This window comes from Haliaeetus albicilla, chromosome 10 (assembly GCF_947461875.1).
Source record: "Haliaeetus albicilla chromosome 10, bHalAlb1.1, whole genome shotgun sequence".
Classification (NCBI taxonomy): Eukaryota; Metazoa; Chordata; class Aves; order Accipitriformes; family Accipitridae; genus Haliaeetus; species Haliaeetus albicilla.
In genome coordinates, this window is record NC_091492.1 from 12,077,725 (window position 1) to 12,095,402 (window position 17,678).

General features: G+C 36.7%; 1 protein-coding gene across 3 annotated transcripts; it reads right to left on the minus strand.

Moving 5' to 3' along the window:
- Positions 1-89: 89 nt before the first annotated feature.
- Positions 90-15,813, minus strand: GPATCH1 (G-patch domain containing 1). Of its 3 annotated transcripts, none has more exons than XM_069793492.1 (20): positions 15,709-15,813; positions 14,479-14,613; positions 14,108-14,193; positions 13,521-13,681; positions 13,071-13,168; positions 12,847-12,905; positions 12,265-12,510; positions 11,315-11,462; positions 10,493-10,572; positions 9,245-9,449; positions 8,327-8,614; positions 6,326-6,507; positions 5,918-6,045; positions 5,509-5,642; positions 5,002-5,171; positions 4,106-4,310; positions 2,916-3,026; positions 2,302-2,426; positions 1,628-1,773; positions 90-405 (listed from the first exon to the last, which is right to left on the minus strand). In XM_069793492.1, the coding sequence occupies exons 3-20, from the start codon at positions 14,117-14,119 to the stop codon at positions 384-386; spliced, it is 2,520 nt and encodes an 839-aa protein (XP_069649593.1). In that variant the 5' UTR covers positions 14,120-14,193; positions 14,479-14,613; positions 15,709-15,813; the 3' UTR covers positions 90-383. The 3 variants fall into 3 exon arrangements, with proteins under 3 accessions (XP_069649593.1, XP_069649592.1, XP_069649591.1); XM_069793491.1 differs by having other exon boundaries at positions 6,326-6,504; positions 15,672-15,799; XM_069793490.1 differs by having other exon boundaries at positions 15,672-15,799.
- Between the last annotated feature and the right edge of the window lie 1,865 nt (positions 15,814-17,678).

Here is a 17,678-nt window from a genome sequence, read left to right on the forward strand (position 1 = left end):
CTTTAGTTTTTAGCTTCCTAATTTAATTCAGACTGAAACTTACTCTGCAGCATTTTAGAGGTCCTAGGCAATGACTTACCATACAAAACTGAGTTGTAATACTTAAGTTTATTAAAATATCTGGTTTCATGTTAATTAAAACAGAGCCTGCAGTATTTCAGATTATGCTGCCCAGAAAGGGGTCTTTTCAACATTCCATAATCCATACATTTTGAACATCTGAAGCATCACAAAATAAACATATGCATATTTACTTTCAAACAATTTCAATATGAATACAGTATCTACAGTGCTTCAAAGTATACATGATTGATCTACCATCATGGAGGAGATCAAAAATTTGGTATCAAATCACACAACACTGAAGAAAACAAGCTACCTCTTCAATACTGAAGTTGTTTTAATCTAAAAGGGAGAAACAAAAAGAAAGAGGTCAGACTGATCAGTAACATACACCATTAAGAACATTTAATTACTTAAACTAAGATTTAACAAACAGCTCAAGAGAGAGATCCGAGTTATGCAAAATAAAAACATTTTCTCAGTGATGTAGAGACATGCAAATGTGAAGACTTCCAAAATAACTGTTTGTACAAGGAAGTCTAACTATTTTGTGCAAAAAGCATAAAAACATATTTTAGCTATTTAGAAATCAAAGGAGAAGTAGTTTGGTTTTTTAGTAAGAAAACACCAATACATAACTGAAGCTTAGTTCCAAAGGAATGGAAGGCAGAGTCCTTTTGAATGCCAGCCCTTCCATTAGTACAGGTCCATTCCACTAAACACTTAGCCCCCAATCATTTTGCCATTAGGCTGACTGGATGTGGTATTTCAACAAATACCTTGAGACCTCTCCTCCAGCTAGTAAGAGATACTAAACAGAAGACAATGCAGTGACTGTTCCACAGGGGATGCACTTAAAGTTGACTATGATCTGAACTAGAGACAGTTACTTTTGCTTGTACTTCAACTGTGTGAGCAAAATGAAATTGTTAATCGTTCTCATTCAACTTTCACATTTCTGTTGGCACTACATTCAAGTCTCTAGTTTATAAAAATCTAACAGCACAGTCTAAATTTAGCAGACATGTACATGACTCAAGCATTGTTCTGCTTGCTTCTCTGCTCCTTGCTCAAGCACAGAATTATCTTAAGCATCAATGCCACACAATGGATCTATTTGAATTGGATCTTTTGGTAATTGCCAACAAACCGAAGCAGACTCAAAACATTCTGAAGCAGACAACGTTCCTTCCAATATTTCCAAGTAAAGAGAAGCAGACAAAGTAACAGAAACATGAATCACAACCTGCACTTGTTCAATTTTTAATTCCCACTCAAAATACCTTCCAAAAATATCAGTAATCTCTAACTATAACCTCCATTAATTAGCAGAGTTGCGTATTTAGTACACTTTACCTTAAGGGGCTTCTATCCTAAAATTACCTTCTAGATTAATATGCCTAATATTTGTAATCTTTCCTTTCAAAATCCTGCTCAGTTTTTTTATTGAAAAGACTGGCTGATCCATATTTGCTGCAATTAGGTTCACTAGAATGACAACTCAAATTGAGGTTTTGGTTATTCACTGCAAAATTTCAAGTGTTTAAATAAACTTTCTGTTTACCTTCTTAGAAGTTCTTTGGGTGACAAGCCTGTGGTATCTATATCACTAAGGCTGTCACTGCTATCTGCAGTGTCTGAGCTGCTGTCTTTTTCTGATTTTTTATTCTTGTGTTTTCCTTTGTTTTTCTGTTTCTTATGTTTCTTTTTCTGTAAAAAGAAGAGAAACAATCCCTTATTTCATTGTGAAAGACTTGGGTTTTTCTGAAAGGCAACAACAGCAAAAAGTGGATTTCAGTGTAGACTCCGAGCTTAACTGAAACAGAACACTTAACAATAACTCTTTTCCATTACTCAGACTGAGCTAAAAAAATACATACGAAAATCATCCATTTCATCCCAAGCACTCAACCCCCCCTAAAATAGGAATTTCTTTATTATTATTATTTGTATACAAGCCATGAATTATATGCAGTTCCCAGAATATGCCTGACATCTTCAGCATACAACATTAAACCACCTACAATATTGTATCTGCAGTCACATTGTATATATGGAAAAAGCAGCACCCCAGTTCGCTAATTTTCTGTTCTGAAGTTCAGGGTTCAAGACACCTGAGAAAATCTGTTGCATAAGTTCTAGTCCCAGTATATCTATTTTCTACAACCTAGCATAAATAATAAAAAATTTTGACTGGCAGATCAAAGAATCAATAAAATGTTTATTTAAATTAAATACCTTTTCCTTTTTGTGTTTGTGTTCTCTCTTAGTCTTGTGTTTCTCTCTGTTCTTCCTATGTTTTTCTTTCCTACTAGGCCCAGGAAAACTTGCTGGCACCACTGGTTCTTGTTGCAAAGTAGGGCCTAAAGCGCAAAGTAAATGCAGAAACAAACAAACAAACAAACAAACAAACAAAAAAGACAAAAAAAAAAGGTAATTTTATTATTAAACTCTGTTACTTTTGAAAGTTTAAAAAAAAAACCAACCAAACAAACCCTAAGCTTTCGAATGGAAATTAAATGTCTACAAATCCTAACTGCAACCTTCGTACTGTAATTAAATGCCTTTGCAATCTGTTGTTAAAAGAAATTGCAAGGCTGGTCCTATATTTTCACTACAATTTTTTATCATTGCCTCTATAGAGCTACAACAAAACTGGTACACAGGCAAAGAGGTTCCTGCTAATGGATTACAGCATGGTAACAAAGCATTTACTGATGCCAGTTTGACATAACACAGGCATTTATGAGGTAAAGTGCCTATTCACAGATGTTTTTTAAAAAGAAATATCATATATCTTACATACAACTTCAGTGTGCAGAATTTACACACTAGAAGTCTACAGAACCTACCGGAAGAAAAAGCTGGAGGCAACTTTGGTCCAAATTCCTCTGTTTCATCCAGTTCCTGCTTTGAAGTAGGCAACAAAGAAACACCAGGATCAGTTGTAGCAGCCGCGTTCTCTACGAAAAAAAAACAAAAAACAACTTCTTTATTTGAAAGGAAAATAAGGTAACACTTCTTCCAAGAAGTGCTGAAGAAAGTTAAAGGAGGCTTTCCAAAAACCTCTAAGCAAGCAAATTGATCAGCACCCTATATCTCTGTGGACTGCTTTGGCCAACTGGATAGCTGATATTCGGAAACACATCAACATACTGTTTTGTTTTTACTTTTCTTTTTAATCAAAATTGACCTTTTACACTATACAATTACTAATTAAATTTGTATCGGTGCATGCGTTTGCTTTCATTTAATAACACAGTACTACTCTTCTATTACTTCAAAGGAATAAAAGACTCCACAAGAACTATAAAGTTAATAAACACTAAAAGTTAGATGTTAACAGAACCAACTGTGACAGTAAGTAGACAAAGTATTTCCATTGTAAGTTAAGTATATTGTACATTTTGCTAATTTAATCACATCCTGGAAATATGGGAACTTTCTTACAGCTCCCATAGTAAAATTTAATATGGAGGAGAGTAAAAGATTGGTCTTCTCCCTCTCTTGTGCAAGTGTTCTGGCAACTTCTATAACTAGAATACAAATAAAATGCAACTTTTTGATGTCTTGTTAAATTACTTCAACATTATATTTTACTGGAATGTCAGTAGAGAGTGAATTTAATTATCAAAAGAACTGCAAGTTATTTATTTCTGAATTTGTCAAATATCCACCACAAGACAGTCATAATTTATCAATCTATCTTACAATTTATCATAGGTATAAAAGTTTCCCTGTATTTCTCAGTGAAGAATGCTCTAACATTAGATGTTTTGCTCCCCCTCACTGTTTAACAAGCATGTTCCATAGGGCAGTTTGTTTGTAAAATCTATGCAAGACACATGGCAACATAAATAACACTATAACATGCAAGACCTTATTCAGTGCTGTACTAGTCACATTTTCTACATGCCCAGCTCCACCAATGCCAGATGATCTGCACAAGAGCATAACACTATTCGAGCAGTCCTGGAGTATTTGATTCACAAATGAAACTTTTACAAGGTATTTAAAAAAATGAACATCCATTAAGTACTACCTTGTACATTAGATGAAGAACTGTCTGGTAGATCAACTTGCTTGGTGGTTTCTGAATCGGTTACTGAAGTAGTTGGTTGCTGTTCATCATCACTCTCTTCTTCAGAGGAAGATGATTTTTCATCTGAGGAACTCACAAAGATGGCCTTAAATAAGTCCATGGATGGTCTGCTTTCTTCTTCCTGATCCTTCTCTTCATTAGCTACCTGCAAAACAGCATTGTAACAAACTGTATTTAAACACTAAAGAAACTAAATCTCCCTCTGATAAGTAACAACTTCAAACATGCTGACATGTATTTACAAAACACTCAAATTATCACAATAGCTGTGAGATACACAATCTTAGGAACTGCTAATCCAAAATAGTAAAACTCTGAAACACTGCTAAACTAAGTCAATGTCCTGTAAAGGGTAGTACAATTTGTGCTACACAGACAGTTGAAAATAGATCCCCAGATATTATAAATTCTAATTCATTAATTCAAACTTCAATTATACACCGTTAAATTTAAGCAAAAGGAAAACATCACCTTTTTCCCCAAAGTATGCATCCTCCTCCATTCATAGCAGAAAAAAAACATATTCTGTGCCTGTGAGCAAAGTTGGTGTAAGGGACTGAATTTAACTCCCAGACCACTGAGCTACATTTTTTCTTCTCTTAAGCTGCTACGTCAAGTACAGTCATACTTGCTGTCCTTGTATGTGTAAATGTTTTACATCTCAGAGTTATAACCTCAAAATTCTTCGAATACCATCTCACATCTTTGCTTATCCTGAGTTTGCTCTTCTGCAAACTGATCTGTATCAAATTAATTCATATATTACCCAACCTTATTTCAGGGTTTTGAAGGTTTACAGCTATTCCCTTGAAGTTCAAACACCATTGTAAACTCACCTCAGTGGGAAGAGTTTCACTCAGCCCAGTTCCACATTCTTCTGTCGCTGGCAATGGTGGTTGCTGCTGAACATCAGCTTTTGATCTAGCAAGACTAATGAATTCACTGATAGAATCTTTTTTCTCCTTCTCTTTATCTGACACATCCCATCTTGAAGGTTTCTTTGGTTCTAAAAACATCCCAAACATTCAAATCAGTTGCATGCCAAATTATCTTGAATTTCACGGCCTGCTTGATTTTAAATTACTCTGCTTCTTCAATATAGCTGGACATTTTTTTAAATCTTTCTAATGAATATCTGACCTATAAAGGTCTTCTAGGCAGAAGAAATTAGCATAATATCACTGACTTCAGTTTTTATGTCACTGAATTTATTTTCAACTTCTTTGTTTGGGTTTTTTAATTAAAAAAAAAAGAGGGTTGATAAGTTCTCCATCACAAAGATGAGCTTTTTCTATACTATTATCTCATTTATAGCTAAATTAATAAACTAACAACAAACTTACTGTTGACACTGTTATTCTGTTGGATTTTTTCATTTGTTGCTTGAGTTACAGATGTGGTGGGCTCAGACAGAGTTAAGAAATTAAACACAGAATACTTGTCTCGTTTCACTTTTGGTAGCCCAACAATGGAAGAACTAGAGGGAAATAAAAACGTTTGTTGATTATCGTTTTCAACACAGAAAAGGCCTCAAATTGTCTACAACAAGCTGAAACACCTACAGTAGTCCTTAAAACACATACTATTTTGTCAGAAGTCACCATGTTTAATGAGGTAAATAAAAACATTAGGCAGTTCTGTATTACATCTACTATGACACAAAGAGAAAACATCAAGCCAGATTTTCCACAAGCAAATGAAAAACTCAGGATTTTCAAAAAGTATTAAAAATATCAGTATCAATCATCTTACTCAGGATATGGATCAGGAACATTAAATCTTTTACACAACAGTTTTTCAGGATGCCATTCAAACTTGTCTCTTGTGAGTTTGCCAAACATCTTCATCTTCACAGCAGTTTCCTTATCATCAGTATCATTCTGAAAAAGTCAAACATTTCTAGCTGCTAAATAAGTAACAACTTACTGAAGTGACTATTACTGTTTTAAGACTTAAAAACAGGACAGAAACATAAATATTTAAGTGTAGTTTAACAAATCACTGCTTTGTATGCAGTGAGCGTTTTCAAAAGTTTGCTAAACAGAAGGGCAACAAAACATTGACATTATATCTACAAGAGAGTGTTAAAGAATTTTGGAAGTCAGGGTTAAGGCAGCAACTTCAGCTCCAATGTACTAAAAGACTGTGAACAGCATATACCTCTTGGTCCCGAGGAACTTCGACTTTGTCAACATCATCTTCATATTTGGCCCGGGTAAACCTGGACGACAGTGTTGAATTTGAGGATTTGTAAAACATTGCTGCACGGAAGAACTCTTCTTGTTCCCTTCCTCGCTCCCATTCTGTCATACTCGGATCTAAATAATGCTCCAATGTATCTACCATAAAATAAGGAGAGAAATGCTCAGCAGAGATTACAGCTTACTTAGGTCTGATGCTTTTTAAACAAAAAATAAGACAATAAGCAAACATCCTTGCAAGTATTTAACGAGTATTTAGTTTAAGGATAGTATTAATCTCAACTGTGTTATTCCTTAATTAAGCGAGGTAGTTTTTCAAGATGGCAAGAATGATAGCATTTGCCAAATGCAAGACAGATATTTTAAATAATTTTACTTGTAATGCTGACTCCTTACTCATTGCCCCTAAGGAATGTTCAAAATACTTTACGTATTTAATAGGTGTTTAAAAAAAAAAAAGTATAATCCAAAGCTTTATCAAGTAACTAAAACACAGAACAAAAAAGTTCACCAGCAAGCAAGCCTGGCCAGGCTTTGGTAACTTCAGGAGGCTTTCTGATAGATAAATTGCCCACTGATAAGTACAGATTTTGGTCACAGGTTTTTGTAAACAATACAGACCCTGTTTAAAGCAACAGGTTCGCATTTGCTCCCAGAAAGAATAGGAAATAACACCAGCCAAGCAAAGACTCTTACAAACAGAATTTTAATCATTCAAGGTATTTAAATATTCCTGCATTTTCATCATTATTACTAAGGAGGCACTTACAGTCAGTCATAAAAGAATACTCAATTTTAGACAGGGAAAAACCCACTTCCTTCCTGAATGGAGGAACTATGGGTTCAAAGCTGAAGTACTCTGTCCCAATGCAGTAACTAGAAAAGGCTACTGACCAGGAAATCTTTTTTCATGCAGTGAAAAGGATTATTTAAAAAAAATCCTAAAATAAAAAAACTAGGTTTTCTACCCAACACTACACCCTTTCCTCTGCAAAACTTTGCTGATGCCCTTTTTCTTCTTCCCCAATAACCCATCTGTACCTGAAAATTTAAAAACAAACCAACCCCTACTTTTTTTATTTTAAGACAATCCATATTCACCTGCTGCTGCTGAACTCCCTAGTTCAGATTTCAGTTTTTTATGCCTTACAGAAAAATCACAGTACTTGGGAACTCACCACAAGCCATCGTAAGTACCTGGTTTAACGTAAGATACACCACAGTATGATTTAATAGCACACACCTAAACAAAACAGGAGACCAAAACAGCACGAAAACAGCAGATGAAGAGGGCTGGGTTTTTTTGGTTTTGAGTAAGAGCTCGGCATGTATGCTATGATTTTACAGCCACGAATTTTTCTGAGAACATAAGTGACAGTATCCAAAGAACATGTAATACAAGCTTTGACAAGTGTGAACTACTTCATTGACTTTAGGGTCCTTATCTCCTCTGCAAGTATAGGGTACAGGTTTCTTTTGATTTTTCCTGCTGTTCTACTGTGATCTGATAATCCTTCTGCCTTTATAGGATCTGTCAGTTTTACTCCTCAAAAGAAGCAAACTAAATTAAAAGGCTTGTTCCATGCATAGTTTATGGTACTCAAAGCTGAAGTCTATTTTGGCAAATGAAAGAAGGGAAACCCAGGCAATTAAGTAGAACTTCACTTCTGCTACAGCATAAAAGTATGAAATGTAATGCATAAAATCAAGTCTTGCTGACACTTAAATTACTGAGCAGTTTTCCTAAAGTCAACACAATTAAATACCTGTAAAATTTTTTTTTATATTGGCCCTAAAAAGAAGTAGAGGGAGAAACGCTGTGGAATTCAGGAAGAGAACTCATAGTGAGCATAAAATGCATCAGAACAAAAAAAAAGGGAAAAAAGAAAAGGAAAAAAAAAATCAATTAAATATTTTTTCAGAGAAAAATTAAAGTGTCAGGATTAATCTCTCCAGTTACCTTTTTCTCCTTGTTTAAGACTTTTCACAAAACTTTCATATCTTTTTTGTTTTTCTGGATTTCTTGCAAATGGTTTGAAGTCACTAGAACCAGCATTTGCTAACTGCCCCTCCAACAACATTTGCCATTTTTGAGAAGCATCATCTGGGGAGGCTGGCTGGAATCTGCTATTTCGTGACTGCTGAGGTAGTATTTTTGCTTTCATTTGTTGTTCAGATGCTTGTTTCACTTCTTTGAGTCTTTCTCTATCTTTCTCAGACAGGTATTCCAAAACAGAAGGAGCCGGACCTAAAACCAAAAAAAGCAATAGGAGGTAAATTGAAATGAAAACAACTATTTCTGCCACTTTAGTGGAGGAAAAAAGCCTACCACTATGCATATACATTCAGAGAAAATGCTCTTAAGCAGCAATAAACAGTATAATGGCAGACATGGCAGATAAAAAATTGGCTACCATTACATGTTTTATGCTATTTACCACATATTTACGTATTACTTTGTTAACTTTACTATTGTATATACAAATGCGAACCACATTTACAAATTACCTTTTTAGTGAACTTGAATGTATTTCAGTGAAACCTCATTTTATAGGAAAAAAAACCTCTCATAGGCTACTATATTCCAAATTCATAATAAGGCCACAAAGAAAAAAAAACCAAACAACACAACAAAACACAATCCCACACATACTTTTCCTCTTTAAAAGATTTAAGTTAATGAAAATACAGGCAGGTATGTCAACAATTCATCTGTTGAGATGAAACTGAACAACAGTAAGGTATTCTAGCTAAGCCAGCTAGAGTTACTATGTTTACATTAGAAAATAGTGTTCAAGACTAGACCAATTTCTTGCTGTTATATAAACAAATAGGAGACCTAAAACACAAGCAAATGTGCAGTCACATATATCAATACCTTTTAGACCAGTCTCTCCTAGTCGTTCCCTCCTCTGAGATGCATTCAAAGCATGCCTGCTTTGTTGTGTCGTATCACTCTCAAGTTTTCCAGTTGATTCCTCTAATGCCTTCTGTAAACGGTAGTTTTCATTCCCAGCTGCTATCACAGGTCGAAAGTAATGGATTGGTCTGTAATTTCGTGGCAGGTCAGGTGGTGGATAAATCTTGGCGGGGGGATGATATAACAAAAATCCACTGAAATACCAACTCTGTATTTAACACTTACAAGTGTGCTTCAGAAAAAGTCACCTCAATCTAAAAATTCCTCAATTTACATCTTAGCAGTAGAAAGAGATACTACAAGCTACTGCTTCTTTTAGACCCTGTCAGCAAGTGGCACTGTAATACAGACTTTGGGAACAAACTGTTATATTGTTTATATACGTAATGATTATGAAAAATCAGAAAGCAGGCACATCAAGCCACCACAAAATTAACAAGAGCCTTAATATGCATTGCTTTTATTTGAGAAAATGCTCTTGATATTGCTTAATAATTATATTTTTTTTAAATGGAAGTCACATGATTTAATCAGTTAATTGGACTACTGAGTACTTCTGTGCTTACTGTATTTTAATGTCTTTCAAACTCCTTTTCCCCCCATGTTCTTCATTCAAGCTGTTACTTCAAAGGTTATCCCTGTGCCTCCTATATGACTCAATTTTATATACCACACACGATCTTCCTTTTTCTTCATTAGAAAGAGGACCATGTCACACAATTCTGTTTGTCATTCTAATTTATACAAATATATATGGCATAAATGATGCAAACCTGAGAGTAGGGGTAACAAAAGAACGTCTCACTAAAATAGTGAAAGTAGATGAAGCATGGGGCCTGATTTTTTACAGAAAACTGAATGTCACATCTGAAAGATCTAGAAGCAAAAGATGTACATTTTTTTATTTCACAGTTAAATCAAACCATTTCTGCAACTTTATGCCAAGTAACAGTGGATAGTGTGGAAGGCATTTGTTCAAAGCCAGTACATATGCAAAGTTTAAATTCATCCAGTAGTCTGACAAATTTTAGGTTTGTATTGAATAGCCTCCAACACTATAATTTTGCTCATTCAGCAATCTTTATTGCTGACCAGAACTTTTATTTCTAAGAACATGAAAAACATTGATCAACAGTAAAGTCCATACAGCTCACATGTCAATTTGCTGATATTATTCTTAATACAAAAATATCAGTATCTGCTTACCTTGCTTGGAGTTGATGATTTTGATGCCAAGGAAAAACCATCCAAGATTTTGCCTATATATTTAACTTCTTTTTCAGACCCTGCAAAATGACCACAGAGTTGGTCAATATTTAAAACATATATGTTTGGCAAAAAGCATTTTTTCTGAATATTTTCCATTTTTCAATATATTTTATGGAACATAATTGTAAGTTCTTTGTCTTCACTGCCTTTCATTTCAAATTAAGGGTTCTGAATCTGGATTAGTATTATACAGCTAAAAAACTACTACCAGAGATTGCTGTAAGATGAACATGGCTAATAGTGAGGCAACAGTATCACTACCATGCATAGCTAACATCATGAGTGCCATTAATTGTGTACAACTAACATCAACAGTTACTCTAGAAATCACTACAGTATTTCACACACTTAAAAGCTGCACTAAAGATAAAATTATGTCAAGATAAAATTTACAAATGTTATTTGAAAAAACACAAGTGCATCTAAAAAAAAAAATCTCTTTGCAAGTATTGGGTCATATTTTGTCGCCATGATTCATAATCATTTGTTTCCTTCAGTGGAATTGAATGCTGTATCCCACAAAGCAGCACATATTGTCCTTTTAAAAACATAATTTGGGGGTTTAATCTACATAGGATTTTTGGAAATTATTTCCAGATTTGGACACTTCAATATAGAAGGAGTTTCAGATATCAGGTCCAGAAGATACCAGTCCACTGAAAATCAAAATATTTGGAAAACAGAGACTACACTTACGCAATTTTTTTTCCCCCCAAATACAAATTATGCTAGCTCTTTAGATAGAACTACAGTTCTTACTTTTTTTAGATTTATATTGCTTAGGCGCTGTCCAGCCATACAAGCCATCTCCAGGCTCCTCATCTTTTAGAACCGTATCATATTTTGACAGTGTTTCAGTTGCATAAATATCATCATCTTCCTCCTCTAAAGCTCCTACGCCAAAAGCCTAAAATATAATTTAAATAAAAATAATGAGAATTCTAAAGTGTAAAAATAATACTTTTAAGTCACATGTCAGAACACATCTACATGTATATCTATCCATCTATACTATATAAGATGCCCAGTATACATATATATACTGGGAAAATTGTACAGCTTCACAAAAAAAGTGCTACCAACTAGTGGGGAAAAAAAACAACCCCGCCTCACCAAACACAAAAGCAAACATATTCCACTCCCTTTGCAGGGAGTGACAGTGAGTTTGGTCTGTACAGGATGAGGACAGCAGCCTAATTCCACAAAGTAATACTTGCAGTCTGACTAAGAGCTTTTTAAGTTCTCAAAAGGGAAAAAATATAAGTTTGCATGAAAACTAAACAAGTATAATTCCCAGTAAACTGACAGTGCTTCTACGTAAGAACCACAAATACCTTGGAGGGAAGCAAAACCTCTCTAGCTGACAGATTCAACATTACTGAAAGTAAAATTGACAAATGTAAACTAAAAACTTATTGAATATTCACTTTCTCTAATCAAAGTAACACAAGAATTTTCTCCACCCAACTATTCAGTGAGGTATTTTATAGTTCTCTTTAACAATATCAATAAATGAAGGCATTTAAGAGTTCTAAGGATTTGCCCACATCTCAAGTAAAAAACAACCAAAAAAATACTGTTCTCAAACCACAGTTCAGAGTTCTTATAATAACCCTACAAAGAGTAGGTGCCTTCCACAGAAGAAAAAAAACAAAGTTTATTTAGATTTTAGTGCACTAATAATAAAATGCATTTAAAAATGTCCTTACCTGACCTGTAATACCTAGTTTTCTTCCTTTACTGTGCCTCAGATCACCAAGTAAATTGCTTGTGTCTTCAGAACCACCTGTAAAAAGATTCAGGTGTTCTCTTCCAGATACACCAAACAAAGCTTGTGAGGGGTCCAAACCCTTATAGCCAAGTCCATGGACATTCTCTTTTGGAGTCAAATCTACAGGCATTACATCTTTTGGTGCAAATGTCACATTCTCTGGCTGGTATTCATCCTCTTCATCCTCGTACAAAATAAAAGTATGTAACAGCAAATATGACTAAAAGTTTTGTATGTTGAGCTTTTACAACATTACGTTAACATGAGACTAAGCAAGTTTGCATTTCTTAAATTATACATGAAAATATGTATGAGCTACACCTGCTTAGGTAGCAAAACAATAGATTTAGTTACATTAAAACCTTTCTTCACAATAAGCATAGTAAGTATTTATGAATATTTTAACAAAACTGGAACTGCATGTTAAAATACTGTTCAAAGACATCAAAGAAGTTTTTTTTTAAATGTGTTTGCACATATTTTTACATAAGTCAACAAACAGCTTTTGCCTGTTCAATACCTCAGAACCCTCAGACAGTCCAGGTGGTAATGCACAACCATATACTTTCACTCCAGGGTCTGTAAAAGACATAACAGCCTCATATTAAATTACAGTTCTTTATTAAATTTCTCTAAGATTAAAGAAACGGACCAAATAAAAGGAGATTTTAAAATTAACTGTCTATAATCAGTCTCTGAATGCTAACTTTCTATTAACAAGTTCAGGAACTTCACTGAACTTACCAGGTTTCTGCCTGCGTGGCTTTCTTTTGACTCGTGGTCCAATTCCTTGTCCTTCTTTCCAGCCCATTTTTCGTAACAGTTCAACCCCAACTGTTATTCTAAGAAGAAAACAAAAGGAAGAAAAATTACCTCAAACCACATCTTTAATATTCATTGAGAAATAATATACATATATACCTTTCAAAATTATGTTTGTATACCCCACTTTAAAATCAAATCTGAACATATCGACATTTGCATATACACTACATCGCAGTTTGTAAATGTTTACCTGGTACAACTCTGCACATATGAAACAAAAATCCAGGTGGCAGCCACTTAGAAAGTGTAACACTGCAGACCTTCCAATCTCTTTCATTCATTACTGTGGTCAAACATTACTTTTCTAACCAATACCACACTTTTAAGTGAAAGGAATTGTTTGGTTAATATTTATTTAAATTTACTTACTTTGACGGTCCTATTAAATCATCAAATGCGGTGGTTCCTGGAATGGCAGCAACTACTCCTGCAATCTGTCTAGCTTTCTCTTTTATTCTGTCTTTAGCTTTGGATGCAAAGTCATCTGTGGTTGTAATATCTTTTGGTGCTATCCCAAATTCACTAAGATCCTGGAAAATATAGACAAAATGGAAAAATTAAGAATATGTTTCCCTCAAATGCTTACTTACTGTAATGGTAAAGGAAAGAACACAGGATATGACCCTCATATTGGCTAAATTTTTCAAGCCATTTATACAGTTGCTTTCTCAATAACTTGAATGGTCATATTTTAAACAGCATCAAAACTATTTGTATTTTCTAATAAAGTGAAAGGGTTGAATTTTAGGGTTTTTTTAATATTGAGATTACAGAAACTTCTTAAATGAATCTATGAAACATCCTATAGGACCTAGCAGTATAACACTGTATACAAGAAGCAATTTTAAAGTTACTTCCATTTTCACTATATAAGTTCTTTAGAAGAGTTCACTGCCTGAAAAACCTGCTGTCATGGCAAGTACTTCCAAAAGATTTGTATTCCTTTCTAAATGTACCTCTTCATCCATGAAGTCTTCTGGTCCAAGAACGGTTCTGTCTGCTCTCTTCTGCCGTGATGATACAAAAGCTGAAGGAGTCCATCCTTTAAAGAAATTAAAATATCTAATTAAGGTACTGTAAACTGCAACATAATATTTGAAAAGAATTCAAACATTTCAACCTTATACCTTAAGGATACATCAAGGGAACATCTACAGAACTACAGTCCAAAAACTCATGGGGAAATAACTTCAACAATACTGTTTCAACTATTTACAGTATGATGAATAGCAGGGGAAAAAAATGCATAATGACAGTAATTTGTTTACACTAACACTAAATTATGGTAATCAATTAACCCTTCCCAGAGGACGGAAAAACATCTAACCTTCCTTTGTGCCAACAGTGTTAAAGTAACCAGCAGAGAAACCACCAGTAAACGCTCCATGGAAACGCTGATATCGTCCCTTTGCATCTTTAACAGTCTGTTCTTGAAGAGGAACCGGCTTTTTAATTCGTTCACCTACAATCAGATAAATCAGAAACTAAGTCACAACACTGCATAAAGAATGGACTCTCCACTTGCTCCAGACGCCATTTCTTCTTTGCAATTAAGAACTGGATCAAACAGTAGCCACCCTGAAGTGGAAAGCATCAGCAGTTTATGTTTATTCTCACCCTACTTTAAACACTTGTATACACTGCTGATGTACACTGCTCAAGTAAAAGCACTGAGTGTTCAAATAGAAATCCTAAATTCTAATGAGTTCCAAGAATTTTTTTTCCACTGTGAAAGGACACTTTTAGTTATTAAGTATGCAAAACCCCCGACAGCACTTTATCACTTAAGTAATTGTCTTGAGAAATTATACCACATCAGAACTGTCCAAAACTGAAACAAAACACAAAGCTATCGACTCCGAGATAAACATTTGCACCTTTTAAACCATATTTCTATGAATTAAGTGGCACAGACTCAGGAGTCACAGCGGTACAGAAGTCCTTGGATGATGCTGAATCTGTCTCATCGATATAAGCACAAGACGTTCACGTTAGCGTAACTGTGTGTACTTGAGCTGTTATACTTGAACTCCACTTTTTTTTGAGGCTTCGGGAAAGGACAGAAAGAACGACAGGCCCCGAGCTGAACCAGAACCGTGCCGGCACAAAGCCTGGGGAACCCCAGGCCCACACCCGCATGCCGAAAAGCCGGTGTAGTGCCGAGAGGCCTTTTTCACGCTGCCGTCGCGGGAAGCCTGCCTGCCTGGTTCCCAGGCTGTTTTACCCCGCGGCCCATCGCCCAGGGCCGGCACCAGCACCCCTCTCGCAGGCCAGCACGGCTGCCAAGGCAGCCCCTACGCCCCACGGCGGCAGGAGAAAGGGAAGGCAGGTCTGCGCTGGGCCCACACAGCACAGCTTTCCCGAAGTGAAGGCCGTAGGGAGGCGTACAGCAGCCCCGAACCGGGCCGTCCGGGACACCCCGGCCCCAGCACCTCACGCCGGGCTGCCTCCCCAGCGCCCGCCGCAAGGAATGCCGGAGGTACCGAGGAGGAGCAAGGCGAGCTCCCTGCGGGCCCTTACCCTCCTGCAGGGGCTGCAGCGCGGTCCCATAGCTCACCAGATCCTCCTCCTCGCTGTCACTGGACTCCGCCGCCGCCATCTTGCCGCGCCGGTGGCTCGCGCAGGACTGGGCTGCGTCACGTCAGGGAGGCGAGGCGCCGCCGGCGCCGCCTGCGCTGGGGCGGGAGAGGCGGGAGAGAGCTCCGCCGCCGCCGTCGGCCCGATCCTCCCCTCAGGGACCGCCGTTGCGCCCCGTCGGCCGCCAAGCCCAGCGCGGTAGCAAGGACGCCTCTCGGTCGCCGTCGCGGAGGGCGTTTCCTGCGGGGAGCTACGGCAAAGCGGGGCGGGCACGGCGGTGACCGGAGCCTGCCCCGGCCGCGCGGCGTCACTCCCGCGCAACCGGCGTCGGTTTAAGAGGTCGCAAAGCCCGGCATTTTCGGTGACTCCGGCCAGCCCCTTCGGCCCGGGGGACTCTGTGAAGAACGCTGGGAAACGCTACCGTGTGCTGCTCCAAATCAACGGCCCGAAATGCTCTTTGGTGTCTTCAACGACGCTAGAAAGCGTCAAACTCTTGATAGTCGATGGCCGTCCCGTCAGCTGCCTCGGAACGTCAAACGCACCGCGTCAGGCCCACTCGCAAAACGCCTCGGGACTAAGGGCCGGGAGAAGGACAGCAGAAATTTTCTGTGAAACAAATTCTGTCTAAAGGTGTAAAGGGAACTCCACCCTGAATCAATATGTCCAAGGGAGGTGTGCATTTAACTCAGTGACAGTCTTTTGCAGATAATGGGAAGATTTGGTTAACCACGTTGTTTTACGAGTTGTTAAAAAAAAATGTGCACAGGAATCCGTGCAGAAGTCTCTGCATTCAGAGCTTCATCCCTCAAGGCTTTCGGGTACCTCTGCATATCGCTGGGGAGTCTTGTATAATGAGAAAAACTTCCACTGAATGCATTTTATACAAAGAGCACATAAGAACCAATAAATATTCACCAGTAAAACCCAAGTGTTCAAAATTTGGATTTTAATTTTGTGGCTTTTCACGGTGTTATTAATGAGAAACTCATAATGACGATTTTGATTAATTTGGTTTCTCAAGCTTACGTTTTACATTAATACTCAGATTCACTAAAAGAACAATATATTATAAATTTAAAACAAACAAACAAACCAAACAACCACAAACCCAAACAAAAACTGCTTCATTTTGTGCTGACAATAGATTCTACCAATCCACAACTTTTATAAGCAAGTATCATCAGTTTCTTGAAATCCTTGAAAATAAATCACAACACAGTCTCTAAAAGATGCCTGCCCTTAATAAATAAGACTTCTGCAAGTTTAGTGGCACATTCTCTAACCCAGTATTTGTGTATGTTTGTATACACAGAACTGGTTTCTTTCACAGTGAAACTACCTGAGTTTCGTGTGGTTTCAGGTTTCCATAGGAAATATTTACACGGTTCCATGCAAATAGGAAGTACTCTGTTTAATTTAGGTCTCCGATCCACTTAAAAACAATATAGTAGAAGCCACAGACATTTATCTACATGCATTATCTTTTCTCATCATTACTAATTAGTAAGCAGTTAGCTAGAACACATAGTGGCAAAATGAGTTGTTAGCACAGTTGCTGTTTCTCTTTGTTTAGGAAATAATTGTTCCTGAATAGTCAATTCTATGTGCCTTTGATTTAACACACAGGCTTGAATAAACCTTTTTTGCACAATGTTAACAGAAAATCTTTTGAGTGTCTTGTCTGTTATGTTCAAAGAGTTGGGGTAATCAAATCTCGAAGTTTTTTTCTCTTTAAGGGTTTTATCAGGTTAGAATTTTATTTGCATCCCAGTGGTATTTCCTTCTCCATGGTTTATAATTATCTCCTGTTTATAATTGTTAAACCAGGTGACAATTGCTATTTGTAGCTGTTAAACAAGACTAATTCCAGTGTCTTGATAATTGTAATGAAACTGAAATATTAGTAAATCTGGATAGCTTAGGTTTAAAATAAATTCTTTTACAGTCATT

Bases quoted from the DNA above. Each gene is read 5' to 3' on its own strand.
- GPATCH1 (XM_069793490.1), bottom strand. From the start codon at position 15,750: ATGGCGGCGGCGGAGTCCAGTGACAGCGAGGAGGAGGATCTGGTGAGC. The intron at 12,906-13,070 runs GTAAGTTCAGTG...TGTCTTTTACAG, and splicing joins GCCACGCAGGCAGAAACCTG to ACCCTGGAGTGAAAGTATAT. The intron at 10,573-11,314 runs GTAAGAACTGTA...GTCATTTTGCAG, and splicing joins GCAATATAAATCTAAAAAAA to GGTCTGAAAAAGAAGTTAAA.